Source organism: Dipodomys ordii, unplaced genomic scaffold (genome assembly GCF_000151885.1).
Source record: "Dipodomys ordii isolate 6190 unplaced genomic scaffold, Dord_2.0 Scaffold25, whole genome shotgun sequence".
NCBI classification, from domain to species: Eukaryota; Metazoa; Chordata; class Mammalia; order Rodentia; family Heteromyidae; genus Dipodomys; species Dipodomys ordii.
The window spans coordinates 16,203,958-16,219,701 of NW_012267241.1; the positions used below are offsets into that span (position 1 = coordinate 16,203,958).

Consider the following 15,744-nt stretch of genomic DNA (forward strand, 5'->3'; position numbering starts at 1 on the left):
ACTGTTTTCTAATAGTTGTTCAATTTCCACTACAACATGTCACAAACATTGTATGTTCTCAGCAATTGTTTGTGATAGGAAGAATGTAAATAAGGAATCCTCATTTGCAAAGAATACTGGCTGGCTAAAGAAATATGAAGTGTTTGGCATTCCTGAAATGCCCTGTGTCTATAGTGATCAGGTATGGAGAAGTTATTTCAAGTGCAAATATAACTTAGCAATTGCCACATGGGGCAGAATCTTTCCACCCCTACACTCCAAAAACCCAATCAGACAAGTGGCCGTAATCTGACTCCCAGCTCACTGGGAGCTGAGGGGCAGGCAATGAGCACTGCACTAAGCCAGGGAAGGCATGAGTGACAGACCTGCAGCAAGGCCGTGGGGGTAAGTCCTTCTTTTCCTTATACAATTATGTTTAGAGCCAAAAGATGAACTTTATGTCTATTACAGATATGTGTGCTTCTCTAGCAACATCTACTAGGAGTTACTGAACAGGTGGGTGATTCTTTTAAGCTTGGATCTCAGCAGAGAGGCACCAAGAAGACAGAAACAAGGGATGCTTTTAAGCAAAATCCTCATCTAAAGACCAGCGGATGGCTGGGGAAAATCTTCGGGTGGGGGGAGAATAGATCTGTAGTATTCTTCATCAGAAAAATTACTTACCCAGGAGCTCAGCTATCCAGGAGCAGAGGAGGCTGGGTGTTCATTTGTAAAGCAATGTGTCCGGTTGGTTCGCTACAACCCGGTCACATCAACAAACCCTCTTTGTTCTGGGGCAAAAGCAGCAAAACAAATTGTGTTGATCCATGTGTAGTGAGTGCAAACGCATAAGGGGACATTGATGATGGAGATGGGACTATGAGCCACGCCAGGGTGAGCCTTCATGAGACCAGAAAGGTACGCACATGCCAGCAAACATTGGGGTTCACAGCCAGCCCAGGCTACTCACTCAGTCCTGAAAGCAGATCAAATTTTGTAAAGGAGTAGGAAGGAGTTAACAATAGTGTAAGGACTGTATTTATGCTTTATGTATGTAGGCACTTTGTCGTTACGTTATTTCTCTGGCTAGTGAAAAGTTGAAGCAGAAAGAGAAACTGAGTTTCTCATGTTTGTCTCAGGAGAGGTAAACAGGTATGCGAAGAGAAGTCAAAGGACTGACTGGAGGGGAGCAGGGAGGTTAAAGAGATGTCAGGTGGATCCTGGCCTTTCCTGGGAATGCTTCCTCTGCATGCTTTCCTGCTGAAAAGGCAGCATTTCCTGACCACCTTGCTTCCTTTGCTTCCCACTTTGTCCTCTCCCCTCCCCAAACCCAGCTCTAGAAGACAGCATCTGTGATATAGCTGTGCTGCCGTCACAGCCCTGGGATTCTGAGTTCAGAAGTGACTGTCCTCGCTCCCATTTCAATTTGTGAGTCCTCAGAGTTTCTCCCCCTTGGGGACCTGTTTTTCCCATGCCTCTTCCAGGGTGCCCTCTTTGCACCCTTCCAAGTGCTGCTTCTGTCTGTGTTCTCTTCCCCTAGGGAGTATGATGTCAATACCACCCTAGCTGGGCTTCTTTTTCATAATTACATGATTCACTTAGAAGAGTTCACTTGGCAGATGGAAAACATTCGCGTGTGGCAGGCTACCTTGACCCCCTTTTCCTCCCCTTCTACATACATATATCCCTTCTCTGATCCTCACACCCAGGCGTAGGCAGAAAATGGGTTTCTCTAAGCCTGAAGCAAATGTCCCTATCATACCAGAAGTGTTGCTGAATCTGTACAGGTGAAGGGAGAGCCCCAGCTTGTGGATCTGACTGAGCACCTCCTCAAAGCTAGCATAACTCACAGGCTCCCAGGGACAGGACGTGGTGAAGGGGAAGTTAGGGCCCTACAGGACTTCAGAGGGAAAGTTACAGAATTTCTAATCCCTTAAGGTGCTTGGCTTTCTTGCCACTGTCCTCTATGCTTAGCTTCTCTGCTATACTTCACTGTCTTGACAATCACAGGCAAGGAACAAAGGCAAATGTAGATAATGGGATACGTGGGGTAATCCTCTCCCACAGGGAAACTCAACCATTTCTGGCCAGAAGGAGCAGGGACTATCTTCAGACCCCACTCCTCCTGGGCTCCAAAGACCCAGACAGGAAAGGAGATTGGAGGACATCTCCCGTCTTCCCTGCCCGCCTTGCTGCCCACCATCCCCTGACCCTATCCAAGTTCCTTTTCTCCCTGTCTACAGCTCTCCACACACAAGCTCTTCAGGAGGAGGTCCACTGCCCTCCAAGGCCAAGAACACATACAAGAAAGCCCTCACACAGACCCCACAGGCAAACCCTTTCTGAGAGCCTTTGCTCCGCTACACCTCCCTTTCCTAGCTAGCCTGCCCAGCTCTATCCCTCTGGCTACCCTTGGCTCTGCTTACATGACTCAGCTTCCAAGGAATCCGTTAGGAAAAAGGAGATGAGGAAGGGTTGAGAGAGGGTTGGAAGTGAGGAGGGGCTGCTCTTCCTCCCCAACACTACAAAATCATCCTCAGCCCCTGAGCCTGCTCTCTGAGATGGCCTCAGGATAGGTTGCTTCTGTCTGTTCACCTGGCTCCTGCCAGGCACTGGCCACAACCCCACTCTCTGGAAGGCACTGCCGGCTCCCCTGGGGCCTGAAGTTGTCACGTCCTCCCATGCTGAGTGCCCAGATCTGCACTGCAGTGTCCCTCTGAGGGCCCAGCTCCAGGGCTCCTCCCTCTGTCCGCTGGCTCCCTTCTGGCACAGGGGTGTAGGAAGGAGTGTCCCTGTGTCAGCTGTGCCTGGCCTGTTCCCACAGCCACTGCCAGGCACCAGGATCCTCTCCACCTTTATGAGTTTACCTTCTCAAAGCACAGCATTTGGGGCCCGTCCTGAATTCCAAGCAGAACTTTCCTTCAGCCGCTCCTTGCTTCAGGGCAGATTTAAGGAGGCTACTCTTAACAAATTCATTCTCAGAGTATCATTTTGAAGCTAGGAAGTCCAAACCCAAGAATACTTACTCATTTACTTTTTAAATACTGTTACTTTATATTTGAAATAAAATGGCATGCAAAACACACAGACTTTAAACCCTACTCAAAGGGATTGAATGCCAAAGTAAACACATGTTACCTTTAATCTTGTAAGGAACTTAATTTAGACATTTTCCTAAGGACCCTTGGGATCATGATCGAGTGAAACTGAATGGTCTCCGAACATTAAGTCCGAGGAGACTACCACAGCAATCTCTTGACTACTAATTAAAGGGGATTTCCTGAAGCAGTCTTTCCTGGTTGGGTAATATGTTTGGCAGTCCCTCCCCCACAGGCTCCATCCAGCAAGTCTGTATGTCTGTCTCCCTTCCCCTAAATCCATTCAGCTGTTGGCTTCTGATGCTCATTTGTTTTGTGTGTGTTTTTTTTTTGTTTTTTTGTTTTTCAGTAAGTGCGGGTCTTTGTGCAGAAGAGAAGAAATCATGGTGGCTTTCAAAGGGGTCTGGACGCAAGCTTTCTGGAAGGCAGTCACGGCAGAATTTCTGGCCATGCTTATTTTTGTTCTGCTCAGCCTGGGATCCACCATCAACTGGGGTGGAAAGGAAAATCCCTTGCCTGTTGATATGGTTCTCATCTCCCTTTGCTTTGGACTGAGCATTGCCACCATGGTGCAATGCTTTGGGCATATCAGCGGTGGCCACATCAACCCCGCGGTCACAGTGGCCATGGTCTGCACCCGCAAGATCAGCATCGCCAAGTCTGTCTTCTACATCGCCGCACAGTGCCTGGGGGCCATCATTGGAGCAGGAATTCTGTACTTGGTCACACCTCCCAGTGTGGTGGGAGGACTGGGAGTCACCACGGTAGTCTCTTAAACGTTTACCTTCACACTTCCGGCTGCTTATCCTAATGGCCAGAGAGAGAGTCATAAAGTTGCTGATTTGCTCACCGAATTTTGATGGCTTTTGTTGAGATAGTGAAACTGATTCTGGCAACACTAAAAGTACCCATAGGAAAACCAGGTGTGGTCATGCAGGCCTGGATTCCCAGCACTCAGGAGGGTGAGGCAAGAGGATGTTAAGATCAAGGACAGCTTGGGCTACATAGTGAGACACTCTGTCTCAAAAAAAAAAAAAAAAAAGAAGGGAGCTAATGGCTCCTGACACATGTGTATAATCTTAGCTACTGAGATACTAAGATCAAAGATCATAGTTCCAAGTCAACCCAGGCAAGAAAGTCCATGGGACTCTTACTTCTAGTTAACTAACAAAAAGCTCGAAGTAGAGCAGTGGTTCATGTGGTAGAACACTAGCCTTAAGCAGAAAAGCTAAGGAACACCACCAAGGATATGAGTTCAAGCCTCAGAAATGGTACCCAAAAAAGTCTCAGTGATTTTTAAAAAAATGATAATTTGCTTTTTCCTCCTCTGTCTCCTAACCCCACCTTCTACCCTGTAATTGTACAGACTATATATTTGTCTTGCAGCATTTGTATTACAATTATTTGTTAACTAGCAAAAGAAGTATTATGTCTACAAAATTTAAAATAATCTACATAAAGGATCACTCATAAAAAGACAAAACTGACATTCTATCTTAGTTTTGCTTTTTCACTGATAAGGAATGTGACTTCTTAACTCAGCAATGGAACCATGTACACCCTAAATTTTATTTGAAATATATATTAATTTAAATCTACTTAATGGAATTAATCACTACTTGATACAATTGTAAGTCTCTCAAGGAAGTTTTTATGAGTTAAGTGCAACAATAACACATTTAGCTTTCTTTAAAAAATTGACATTTAACATGAACTTGCCCTTGGTCATTGTAAAAGTAATTATCTGTGGCTGACAAAGATGCCTGTATATTTATTATTTATTCCTCCCTTTTGGAAAGGGGCAGGATTGGATGTCCCCACTGGGATGGTACACAAGGCTCAAATTAACCATTACTTTCTACAGAGTTAAAATATGCCTTTCATATTGCTATGCTGTTACAAAAATGTATGCTTGCTTCAATTCCAATAGAGTATTTTTCTCTCTCCAGGTTCATGGAAATCTCACTGCTGGCCATGGTCTCCTGGTGGAGTTGATAATCACATTTCAGTTGGTGTTTACTATTTTTGCCAGCTGTGATTCCAAACGCACTGATGTCACTGGTTCAATAGCTTTAGCAATTGGATTTTCTGTTGCAATTGGACATTTATTTGCAGTAAGTTTCCAAGTCTATTTAAATAATTGATCCATTTCATTTATCCTCGCCCTAGAGTTGGCCTGAAGATGCTGTTTACAGCTGGAGCTCTTCAATATCCAGTCATGTCTGTCCATTTCACATGGTCATTTTGCCAACTATATGACCAGAATGTTGACATGACTGCTAACATCTTGGCATGCCTGATGAGACAAAAATAGCAAATTGCAATGAATGATACCTGCTCATAGCCCTGTTTCGAGGATGTCTGAAGTTGTTTTTCTTTCTTCCTCTAGATCAATTATACTGGTGCCAGTATGAATCCAGCCCGATCCTTTGGACCTGCTGTTATCATGGGAAATTGGGAAAACCACTGGGTAACCATTGTGTAGTTCCTATCTTATTATATATGGTTGAGGACAAGTAGCCATCAGTCTCTTTATTATTTTTGTCAGTACTTTCTACTGCATCCACCCTATCTCAAACCTCATCGCTGTTAGACCTTTGATAAAACATAGAGAAAGTCTCAGATCTGATGCAAAATACCTCATCGGATATATATCCTGGGCCTTTAGTAATGGTTTTGCTTTGTATTGTTTGTTTGTTCGTTCAAGCATCAGTCTGGGCGTATATCTGACAGACTGCAACAGAATACATTGTATGTGGAGGTTGCTTATGTGGAACAAATTAAAATCAGAATGGTAGAGTGAACATGGTGTTTAAATAATTGAAACAAAAGCCTTCCCAACAATAATAACAACAACAAACCTGTAAAACAAAAAAGAAAAAAATCCCTGAAAGCACTGTCCATAGCAAAAATATTTGCCTTTTTTTTTTTTTAGAAAAATGTAACCTAATTAATAATGGGCCAGTTGAAAGCATTTAAATGCAGATGGTGAAAACATTTATGGTCCTCTCACCCCAACCATAGCCTGGAAAATAAATGACTCTCAGCAAAAGTATGTTTTTGAATCTCAACCTATTTATTAATGTGTGGGGCAAAGCTGCCAAATAATGGTGATATCTATTTTTTAACATCACTATCAATTTTGTTTCTATTTTTCTTACAGTAATGGAATTCAAACCCTTTAAATAAATAATGAACAGTTGTGTAGGCTACTCACACACTATCTATTAAGACTAGTAAAAATATAAGACAATACACAGGCCAGTTACAAGCGTGGCAAAACTTTTATTGTCATCTATATGTCATAGATGTTATTTTTCAATGTCTTTTTAAATTCATGAATGTAACAGGATATGCCATTTGTGTTTTGATTTTACACATATTCAACTATGGGATAGCATTGCAAGAAAAACAACACACCATTGTTATAAGAATTCATTGCTATAAAAAGTGCATTGAACCATTACCAATAATATACTCCATTTAATACTTGTAAATACCAGCATGGGAGTTACTGTTCAAAACAAGATTTTGGACAGAGCTATGCAAAACATGGCCAACAATCACATCCATGAGATTCAATTTTTGCCACTGAATATTTTCAGCTATGTCTCAAAAAAATTGCTACATTAACAAGAATGGGAATTTTTAATGGGCAGTATATAGATTGTATGATTAGAAAACAATTTTTATTTTAATTTATTAAATTTCAACTCTTTTGTTATTAACTATTTTTAATTTGTTAAAGAGGACCTGAAAATGTGAATGAAAGATTTTTTTGTTTTTGTTTTTGGGGGTTTTTTTATCAATTTTTTGTCATTTGTGCTAAACTGACAAAATTTAAATATGGTATAATTCTTGGCCTATTGATTAATTTAACAATTTCCTCTTGTTATCTTATAAAAAATTTAATTTTACTACAAATAATTTTGTAAACTGTTTAGTAACAATGATTGTGTGAAATTTAAGATTAATTTTAAGGCATATTGATAGACTAGAAATAGCATGAGTATTTTTATTTTTTTGTAGTGTGACATATTAATTCTCTTTACAATTTTGTTCATTTTCTATATTTTTAACAATAAGATTTTGTTATAAAAAATTTTAAAGACACTTGAAAGTATATCTGACTTTCTTTTGGAATAGGATTTTGGAATTGAGACCTATTTACTTTTTAAAACATGTAGCTATATTGTTTTGGGAAAGGGTGGTTATTATTTAACAGTGGCTACTTTCCCTTGTGGGATTTGAAGCCTGTGAAATAGTACCAGTCTAATGAGATCTTAACAAAGGAATAAAGGGTAAAGATATTCAGAGGAAGGCTCTTATTTCTCCTTTGAAATGGGATGATAAACTCTCTATTGGATTTTTTCATGTCAAGATAAAGAGTTTAATTTTTCCAGCCAATACTTTCCCTGGTTAAGGGTATGTGTTCAGCTTCAGCTTCCAAGATGAATTGTCTTTAGATTTTTTACAATGAAGCTAAGTGACATTAGTTTACAAAAGATGTCTTATGCAAGAATCATTCACCATATTTTTCTTCCAAATGAAAGAGAAAACAGTATCATGGTTCAAAAGGAGATTTCAGTCAGACAGACAGAAATCTCACCTCGATCACTGCATGAGCAAGCTTTATGCCTCTCAGAGTACCAGATATCTTCATCATCAGAATGTAGATTTTAATAGGAATACTGATCCCAAAAGTTACCATTCCAATTCAATGAGATGATGCAGTGCTACTTACAGTTGCTCAGTTAGCAAACAGGCTTCTGTAAGATCAACTGAATCTTCTGACTCCACCTCTAATATTTTATCATATTGGTATACCCTGAACCTAAAGCAACTGTTTCAGTTTACTCAAACTCAGAGCTTAGTATATATTACAGGTACATTCACAGGTACATAATTGATCCAATTTTTATTTTATTTTATTTTATTTTTTGTCTATTGTGGGCCTGAACTCTGGGCCTGGGCAGCACTGTCCCTCAGCTCTTCAGCTCAAGGCTAGCACTGTACCACTTGAGCCACAGTGCCACTTGTGGCTTTCTCTGCTTATGTGGCACTAAAGAATCAAACCCAGGGGCTCATGTATGCAAGGCATGCAGTCTACCACTTAGCCACCTTCCCAACCCCAATTGATCCAATTTTTAACCCTTTTTCTTTTTTTCTGTAGTTCTGCAAAATTGCTACTTCTTAACTAACAACTATCCATAAACTCAATATAAGTTTCCTCAATGAGCACCATGAAGCTGAAAACTTGTGACAAGAGAAATGAACAGACCACAGGGTTTTCAATTATGTCAAGTCACCAGATTTTTAAGAAGAAAAGCAAGCTGTGTAAGGGAAATAATAATTTACAGCTAACTTAGTCACATGCATCTTTAATATGGAATAGAAGTGGTTCATAGTGAGCTCAGAACTGTTACGTACTTTACAAGTATTACATTTCATCTCTGTATGTCACAATGTACATATTAGCTCCATGTTGCAGAGGAAGAGAGTAAAGCATGAGAATGTTAAGTTAAAATGCAGCCTTCTGTAAGTACTATCACTACCATGCCCATCACATACAAAAAGGAATTATCAGAATTTTTATATGTTTACTGTAAAGGTGATAAACAGAGGTTACAGTTACATAAGTAAGATAATGAATACGTCTCTTTTTGAACTGTTATCCCCTCCCTTCAGAATATCTTTAAATGTAATCAGTAAGAAGAAAAGATAAGAAATGAGTCCCTCAAATTTTTCTGTTCAAATGTTTCTTAATAATTTAAGGATTTCTGGTATGGATTGGTTATGTTCTCATTTTTGTACATGACACAGTGCTCTCTTTTTTTATTATTTTTTTTTGAAAATCCTAAAAACAGAGGGGTTAGAGTTGCCTAAGTCAGGCAAAGATTGCATTTACTTTTGGGCAAGGTCACCCCTTCCCTTGCTTTCCCCCAGTGCTCTCCTAACCAAGATAAATTCTATACTGACCACTTATTCAGTGAAATAGCTTAAGGCTCTATTCTCTTCCATCTTTTCTCCCAGATATATTGGGTTGGACCAATAATAGGAGCCGTTCTCGCTGGTGGTCTTTATGAATATGTCTTCTGTCCAGATGTCGAACTCAAGCGTCGTTTTAAGGAAGCCTTCAGCAAAGCTGCCCAGCAAACAAAAGGAAGCTACATGGAAGTGGAAGACAACAGGAGCCAGGTAGAGACTGAAGACTTAATTCTGAAGCCTGGACTGGTGCATGTGATTGACATTGACCGTGGAGATGAGAAGAAGGGGAAAGACCCATCGGGAGAGGTATTATCTTCAGTATGACTAGAAGATAGCACTGAAAGCAGACGAGACCCCTTAGAACGGTCCTCAGATTTCCTTCCCCCTATCAAGGAGACAGATTTGTTGTAAATTAGACACATGCAGTTTTGTGGTTTTATATTATATTAGTCTACATCCAAAAAACATTTCATTATTTACTAAGGAGGAAAGGGAGAACACTATTGTGAATTTAAAATCCCATAAAAGAATTTTTAAATACCCTCAAAGCAAATATACATATATATACATATATAAATACATACTTTATCTTTCATTGATAAACAATCAAAAATAAATATCAAGATGTGGTTAAGTCATACCTAACAGAACCCATTAACACATCTATCCACCTTTACTTCCTCTGTGAGGAAATCAGTATTGTCAGTCCTCATTTGAGTATTTATTCCATTAAGTTGAATTTAGGCAAAATACAGTATATCACTTGATATACAGTATATTAAGTTGTTTGTGAGTAATTCCTTATTTATAAACTACCTTGGCAAAAGAATATTATCAAAGCTTGTTGCTAATTGTTTCATTTATTTTGCAAGTACCCAATTTTTAACTCCAACTCCTATTCACAATAATCCTTCCTTCTCCTCCCCAATTATCCAAGATAATATGGGGTTAAAGCCCCAGAAAATTAGAAGGAATACTCAGAAAGCTTGTGAACTTATTAGTTCGATTCAATGAATCAAATCACAAGGGTCACCTATGGATATTCAAGATAAGCAGACTTGTGAAACCTTGCAGGGATGGGGAAAACAATGAGGAAAAAGAAATCTGTATTCTTGTAACAAATGATGGATCTGTTTTCAGTGCACAACCTCAATGTACCATGAAAGACTGTCTAACCTTTTTAATCCTTAACCACTTGGCTTACTGTTTTAAAATTTATTAGTAACACTGGGGAGTTTGTTTGTGACTTTGGTTATCTAAATGTAAACTTTAGCTGGAACATATTTTTGACAAGAACTTAACTAGCTAATTCCTGACTTTGTGTTAGTTGTTAAGCCCTGACATTCTAGAAAATGTAAACTGGTCCTGCCAGGTCCCAACCTAGCCTGGTTTCACTACTTAGGACATTTGATCATCTTCTATACAAGCTTGATTAATAGTTGAGTGAATTAAAATGTCTCAAAGATAAGGCAGGTGTGGTGGCAGAATAACAAAAAAAGGGGGGGGGGAGAAAACATCTAACCTGACTAGATGACCTATTTGATCTTCCATTGCAGAGCATTCTGTACATAACCCAACAAGATTCTGGAGGATTGTCACTACTGACTAGTGTATGTGTTCCATTGTTGTTCCTGTGCTGCTTTGCATTTTTGGTCTTTGAAAACCCCAGTCTCTATCATCTTAAAGGTCTAGTCTAGCATTTATCTTAGACAAAGAGCTGCAAATATCCATTTCACTGAACAAAAGCTAGGAGTAGGAGAGCAAAAACTATCTCTGCAAGGAGTGGCTTGTAAATAGCTGATAATCAAGGGCTTTCTTCTCCCAAGCACAACTCCAGCTGTGTGTCACTTGTTCATGTCAATGACAGGTGTGTGTCTGTGATAGTGAGATAATGGACCACTACTAAACCTGATTCTCTTCGGTGCTAGGGAAAAGTGATGTTTGAATTCTCAGAAAGACACCACTGCAGTGTCAGGCCTACAAATGACACTGGCATGTTTTAGGAATTTTACAGAAGGTGCCTGAAGCCCAGGACCCTTTCTCAGGCACTCAGCCAGGATGCACACTACTCCAGTGGCAAAATATGGCTTCCTGTTTGGGGGACACCTGTAGTAAATACAGTGCAAATCCTTTAAGGGCAGTTTATACTCATTGTATCAAATGTTTTCACAAAATCATTGTATCGGTGGCTCCATTCAAAATGTAGTATCAATTATTAGCAAACAATGTAAGTTCAAAGATGAATTTAGATAACCAGGAAGAGTTAACAACATACTTTCTTATAATCATTTTAATTACCATATGGCTTCCTTCAAATATATTCATTTCTACATTCACTTACAATTATAAAATTCAATAAATCAGGGTTCAGAAAAAGAAAAAAAAAGGAGTGTATGATGTTTTCATTGTGATTCCCCTGCTTCCAGATCTCCTGGCACATAGTAGGAACACAAAACAAGTATATTAGTTCATTTTGAATATGTATAAAGCACGTTCGAGATTTAAATATATAAACGATTTCCTTTTGATCTTTATTTTGCTCAATATTTAATAAAAGTGCGGTTTTGAGTGTTGTTAGAGGAAGAGAATATAAATGTAAAAAACATAAAATATATTTTTGCATTCTGCTATGTTTAGGGGCAAAAAGTGAATGAAAGCTTTCTCCCTGTGTATGAGACAACATATTTTGTATTTCACTCAAGGCTCTGCCAGTAAAAAAGTAATGAAATTGTATGTTTCTAATGACATCTATGCAGCAGGGGTCTATTGCCCTGTGGAGGGCACCAAATTATCCAAGTGTATTAGGAGACCAGGGCTTTTTCCCTTAATCCCTTCTTATTAATGAAGTGCACAGTGCTGCTCCCAAGGGACGGCTACTGACAGATACACAGAGAAAAGATCAGAGAGGAAAAACTGGAAAGACATAAATGAATTATACCCAGCCATGGAACAATGCCAAAAGTCTCTCCCCTCAGGAAGAGTACATGAAGCCCCTAGATTACAAGGTAGGGTCTCTTCTACACAGAAAATACACATCATTTATCAAAACAGTATAAAAAGTAAAGAGTGAGTTTTCAGGTTGTCTGAAAACTTGGGGCCAAGATTTCAAGTGTCTGTTTTTATTGCAGAAGATGGTATTTTTCTTCCAAAAGCCCTAACTTCTTATACTGGAAGGAAGGTTTGGGGGGGGGGTAAATCTAAAAAGAATTGGTAAATATACAATGCCTTCACTCTGTATCTGCTATCTGGCACTTTTCCTAAGTTGTCACATTTTCTATCTTGGGCAGCTCAGACACACTAGTTAAAATCACAGTTTCATATTGAAGATTTTACAAGAGGATAAGACATTTTCAGAAAAGACATCTATGATGCAAATGGGCTATTGAATTTATTAAAGGTCTAATCCCAAAAGGCACAGAATATTTTTCTAGGTCATGAATCCAGACAACGTGTGTGTTGGTTTAAACTTGATCATGACAAGGAAATGCCAAAAGAGAGCAAGAATTTTAAATGATAATAGTAAACCTAGGAAGTCCCTTTGTTATAGCATACTGTCGCATTTCCACATGTTATGAATATGTGACAGAGAAATGGCCTTTGTGACAACTGAGGACTGAGATGAATGGACAATTTTCTCCACGAGTGTAAAGCCAATAGGAACCTTCTTTTATCATGATTATAATGTTTTCTAAAAGTTTTTATTATCTTTAAGAGGTTGTGCAAAAGAATTGCCATTCAACAGAACAGTTTCTCACTACAGTGCATCTTGATCATGACAAGCACTAGAGAAGACATGAATTCAGAACATTTTAAATCTAAAAGTAATTTTGATCTTCCCTAATGTGCTTATTAGGAAAACTGTGATTACCATGTGGAAAATGTAACAAAAAATTACTTTCTTTACCACAAATCTGTGAGTTCATATGTACATTTTAATATTTTACAGATCGCCCAAACACAGCATTAACTTTTGAAACCTGTAATTCTCTGAAATAAATGGAGGACATGTAACTCAAGGATCAAAAACTGTGGCCACTCACTTTTGCAAATGACTACCAATAGCCTGTGAGAATAACTATCATATAAATGTCATATAACTTGTGCAGTGAACATTAAGTCAAAGTTATGACTACCCATTCATGTTGAAAATCAAAGAGCTAAAAAATATATCTAATTTACATAACCCATTGGAATGTATTTCTAGAATCTTTTCAAGATTAATAAGTAAGTCTGGATTTGATTAGGATATATAAACAAGCATTGGTCACATTTATGACCCAAACCACAATAAAACTGTAATTTATAGTTAAGTAGGAAGAATATACTCATGGTATTGTCATGTTCACATTTACTTATTAACCAAAATGTTATTCCAATACTAAAGCTAACATTAGCGTAATTTAAACTGTAATGCCTAATACTTGGAATCATTCATTCAAGTTTCAGCATTGTAGTTGATTTCCAAAACTATGTTGCATCTTATACTACTAAGATTGTGCAAATAAACATTCAAACATTTTAAAAGGTAAACATTGTGTATGATGATGTTCAAAACTCACTGCTTGAAGTGGGCTGTGGCTCAAGTGGTAGAGCGCTCGGGTTGAGCTGAAGAGCTGAGGGACCGCACCCAGGCCCAAAGTTCAGGCCCCACAACCAACAACAACAACAACAAAAAAAAAAAACTCACTACTTTACTCAAAAAGACAGAAGTTCCCTCTTAGTCACCAAAATATCACCTCCCATGTAAATATACACAGAATCATGAGCTTATATCCACAATTCAGTTGACTAAAGTATGGTATATGCAGAAGAAAATTTCCATAGATTAAACCTTTTTGAACAATTAGACAGTTTAACAAAATCAGTATCAGAAAGCTGAAATATCACTGTAAAGAGAGGGATCATGAGTGGGTAGATGAAAAAGGGAACAGCACCAAATAAAGCAGAAATATTTAATATGCATATGTGATAAAATGAGATATATTAAATGAGTCTGGGGGGAAGAAACAGATGGAATGGGGGAAAATGATGGAAGGGGTAACTAAACAGAAATCACAGGACACTTACATGGACATGCTAAATTGTAATCCCTTTGTCCAACCTTTTAAATTTAAATTATGGATGATAAAAACATGGGTAAAATAGTCATTGATACTTTTGCAAGCTCGCTCTCATGAGCTTCCTTTAGAATGAACAAGAGATTTAAATATTTGAGTATAATCCATGACAAATGAAATAGTGGAAGAATCCATGAACTCAAATATACTTTTTCTGGAATGTCTGCAGACAATTCTCGATGATAGGCCCTGATCCAAACAGTGAAAATTGCGTTTTCATAGACGTAATTGAGAATGTCCACATTTATGCAAAATGGACCAGGGAGTATCGGCGCTCATTAGACTGAATCTAAAAGTGAAGATCTCAACAACTGTGCCTGGTGTTACTAGATAGATGACTCATCCTCAGGGCATTTGGCAGACTCTGCCAGCCCAGATGGATAATGCAGGATCAGTGAGTACTGGTTTACCCCGTGCATTCTTGGTTTGAAGCCCTTCTCAGTGTTAATAGGCTACAGACCAATTGTAGAGGATTGAAGATAATCATCGATGTAGTATGCAATCAATCTAAGGAGGGGTGAATGATGTTTTATCCAGTAAGAAATATACTTCTCTTATCATTTGTCACATTGTGGTGAAACGATTCGTGCAAGTGTCTGTATCCTCCACTAAATTCTAAACTCCATAAAAGATATGACTGTTATTTTCATTCTCCACCTTTCCCTATTCCTAACTGCATCCCTAGGCAGTAAAAAGAGACTGATAATTCACTCAAAAAGTGCTAGTTTCAAAGATAAAGAAATTAATTAGTATCTTATAATCATTACAAAATTCCACAAAGCACTGTTCCTCACTATAGCTGTTATACATCGTGCATCGGCTTGTGATAAATATTTGACTTGTTATAATAGTAGATAGGAGCCTGTTATAATACTAGGTAGAAGCCCAAAATTAGCTAATACTAAAGAAAAGGGAGACTGCATACCAAGAATATAACACTAACTGGATTTCTAAAACGTATACCTAATGTGCAAGCAACAAGATGTGTTTTTGTTGATATATTTATTCAATGGCCAGGTGTTAGATGAAATTTATTTCAGCATTGAGTATTTCAACAAGGAAAGTATTTTAACAAGCATAGAAAGCTAGAGATATAAATGTCAGCCTGCTTTTAGATAATTGTACTACTTGGAAAATGTCCAAAACAATATGTTACATGAATTAATTCTTACCAGTTTTACAGTTTTTCTGCTTCTTCATTGTTTGGGTTTAAGAAAACACTGAAAACTGTAAAACCATGAATTTAATTCTTCTACTTCCACATGATCAGAAATCTCTGGGGGTAGGGGAAAACATGACACTGATGCTTATAAACATTTGCATAACACACTGATAGCACATGGCTACTGCACAATAAATGTAAGATAGATGTATGCATACACACATAGATGAGTGAATAGCAGAGTCTCTCCAAACTAGAGGTGTTAAGTCACTTTGTGAACAAATGGAAATCATAGACTATATATCTCTTCTTCCTTTGCACAGGACACTTCTCACAGAGGATTTGAAAACATTGGTCAAGAACAAGAAGTAGGGCTGGGAAGGTGGCTCAGTGGTAGAGC

General features: G+C 38.4%; 1 protein-coding gene across 3 annotated transcripts; it reads left to right on the top strand.

Annotated features, from left to right (window-relative positions):
• Positions 1 to 223: 223 nt before the first annotated feature.
• On the top strand, positions 224 to 13,595 carry Aqp4 (aquaporin 4). Of its 3 annotated transcripts, XM_013014844.1 has the most exons (6): positions 224 to 384; positions 3,427 to 3,841; positions 5,027 to 5,191; positions 5,467 to 5,547; positions 9,111 to 9,371; positions 13,012 to 13,595. In XM_013014844.1, exons 1-6 carry the CDS (start codon positions 353 to 355, stop codon positions 13,030 to 13,032), a joined length of 975 nt encoding a protein of 324 aa, XP_012870298.1. In that variant the 5' UTR covers positions 224 to 352; the 3' UTR covers positions 13,033 to 13,595. The 3 variants fall into 3 exon arrangements, with proteins under 3 accessions (XP_012870298.1, XP_012870299.1, XP_012870300.1); XM_013014845.1 differs by lacking the exon at positions 13,012 to 13,595 and having other exon boundaries at positions 9,111 to 9,549; XM_013014846.1 differs by lacking the exons at positions 5,467 to 5,547; positions 13,012 to 13,595 and having other exon boundaries at positions 353 to 384; positions 9,111 to 9,389.
• Positions 13,596 to 15,744: the final 2,149 nt, after the last annotated feature.

Excerpts from the sequence above, each read along its gene's own strand:
- Aqp4 (XM_013014844.1), top strand. The coding sequence starts at position 353 with ATGAGTGACAGACCTGCAGCAAGGCCGTGGGG. Across the intron at positions 385-3,426 it reads CCTGCAGCAAGGCCGTGGGG|TAAGTGCGGGTCTTTGTGCA; the intron begins GTAAGTCCTTCT and ends TTTGTTTTTCAG. Across the intron at positions 3,842-5,026 it reads GAGGACTGGGAGTCACCACG|GTTCATGGAAATCTCACTGC; the intron begins GTAGTCTCTTAA and ends TTCTCTCTCCAG.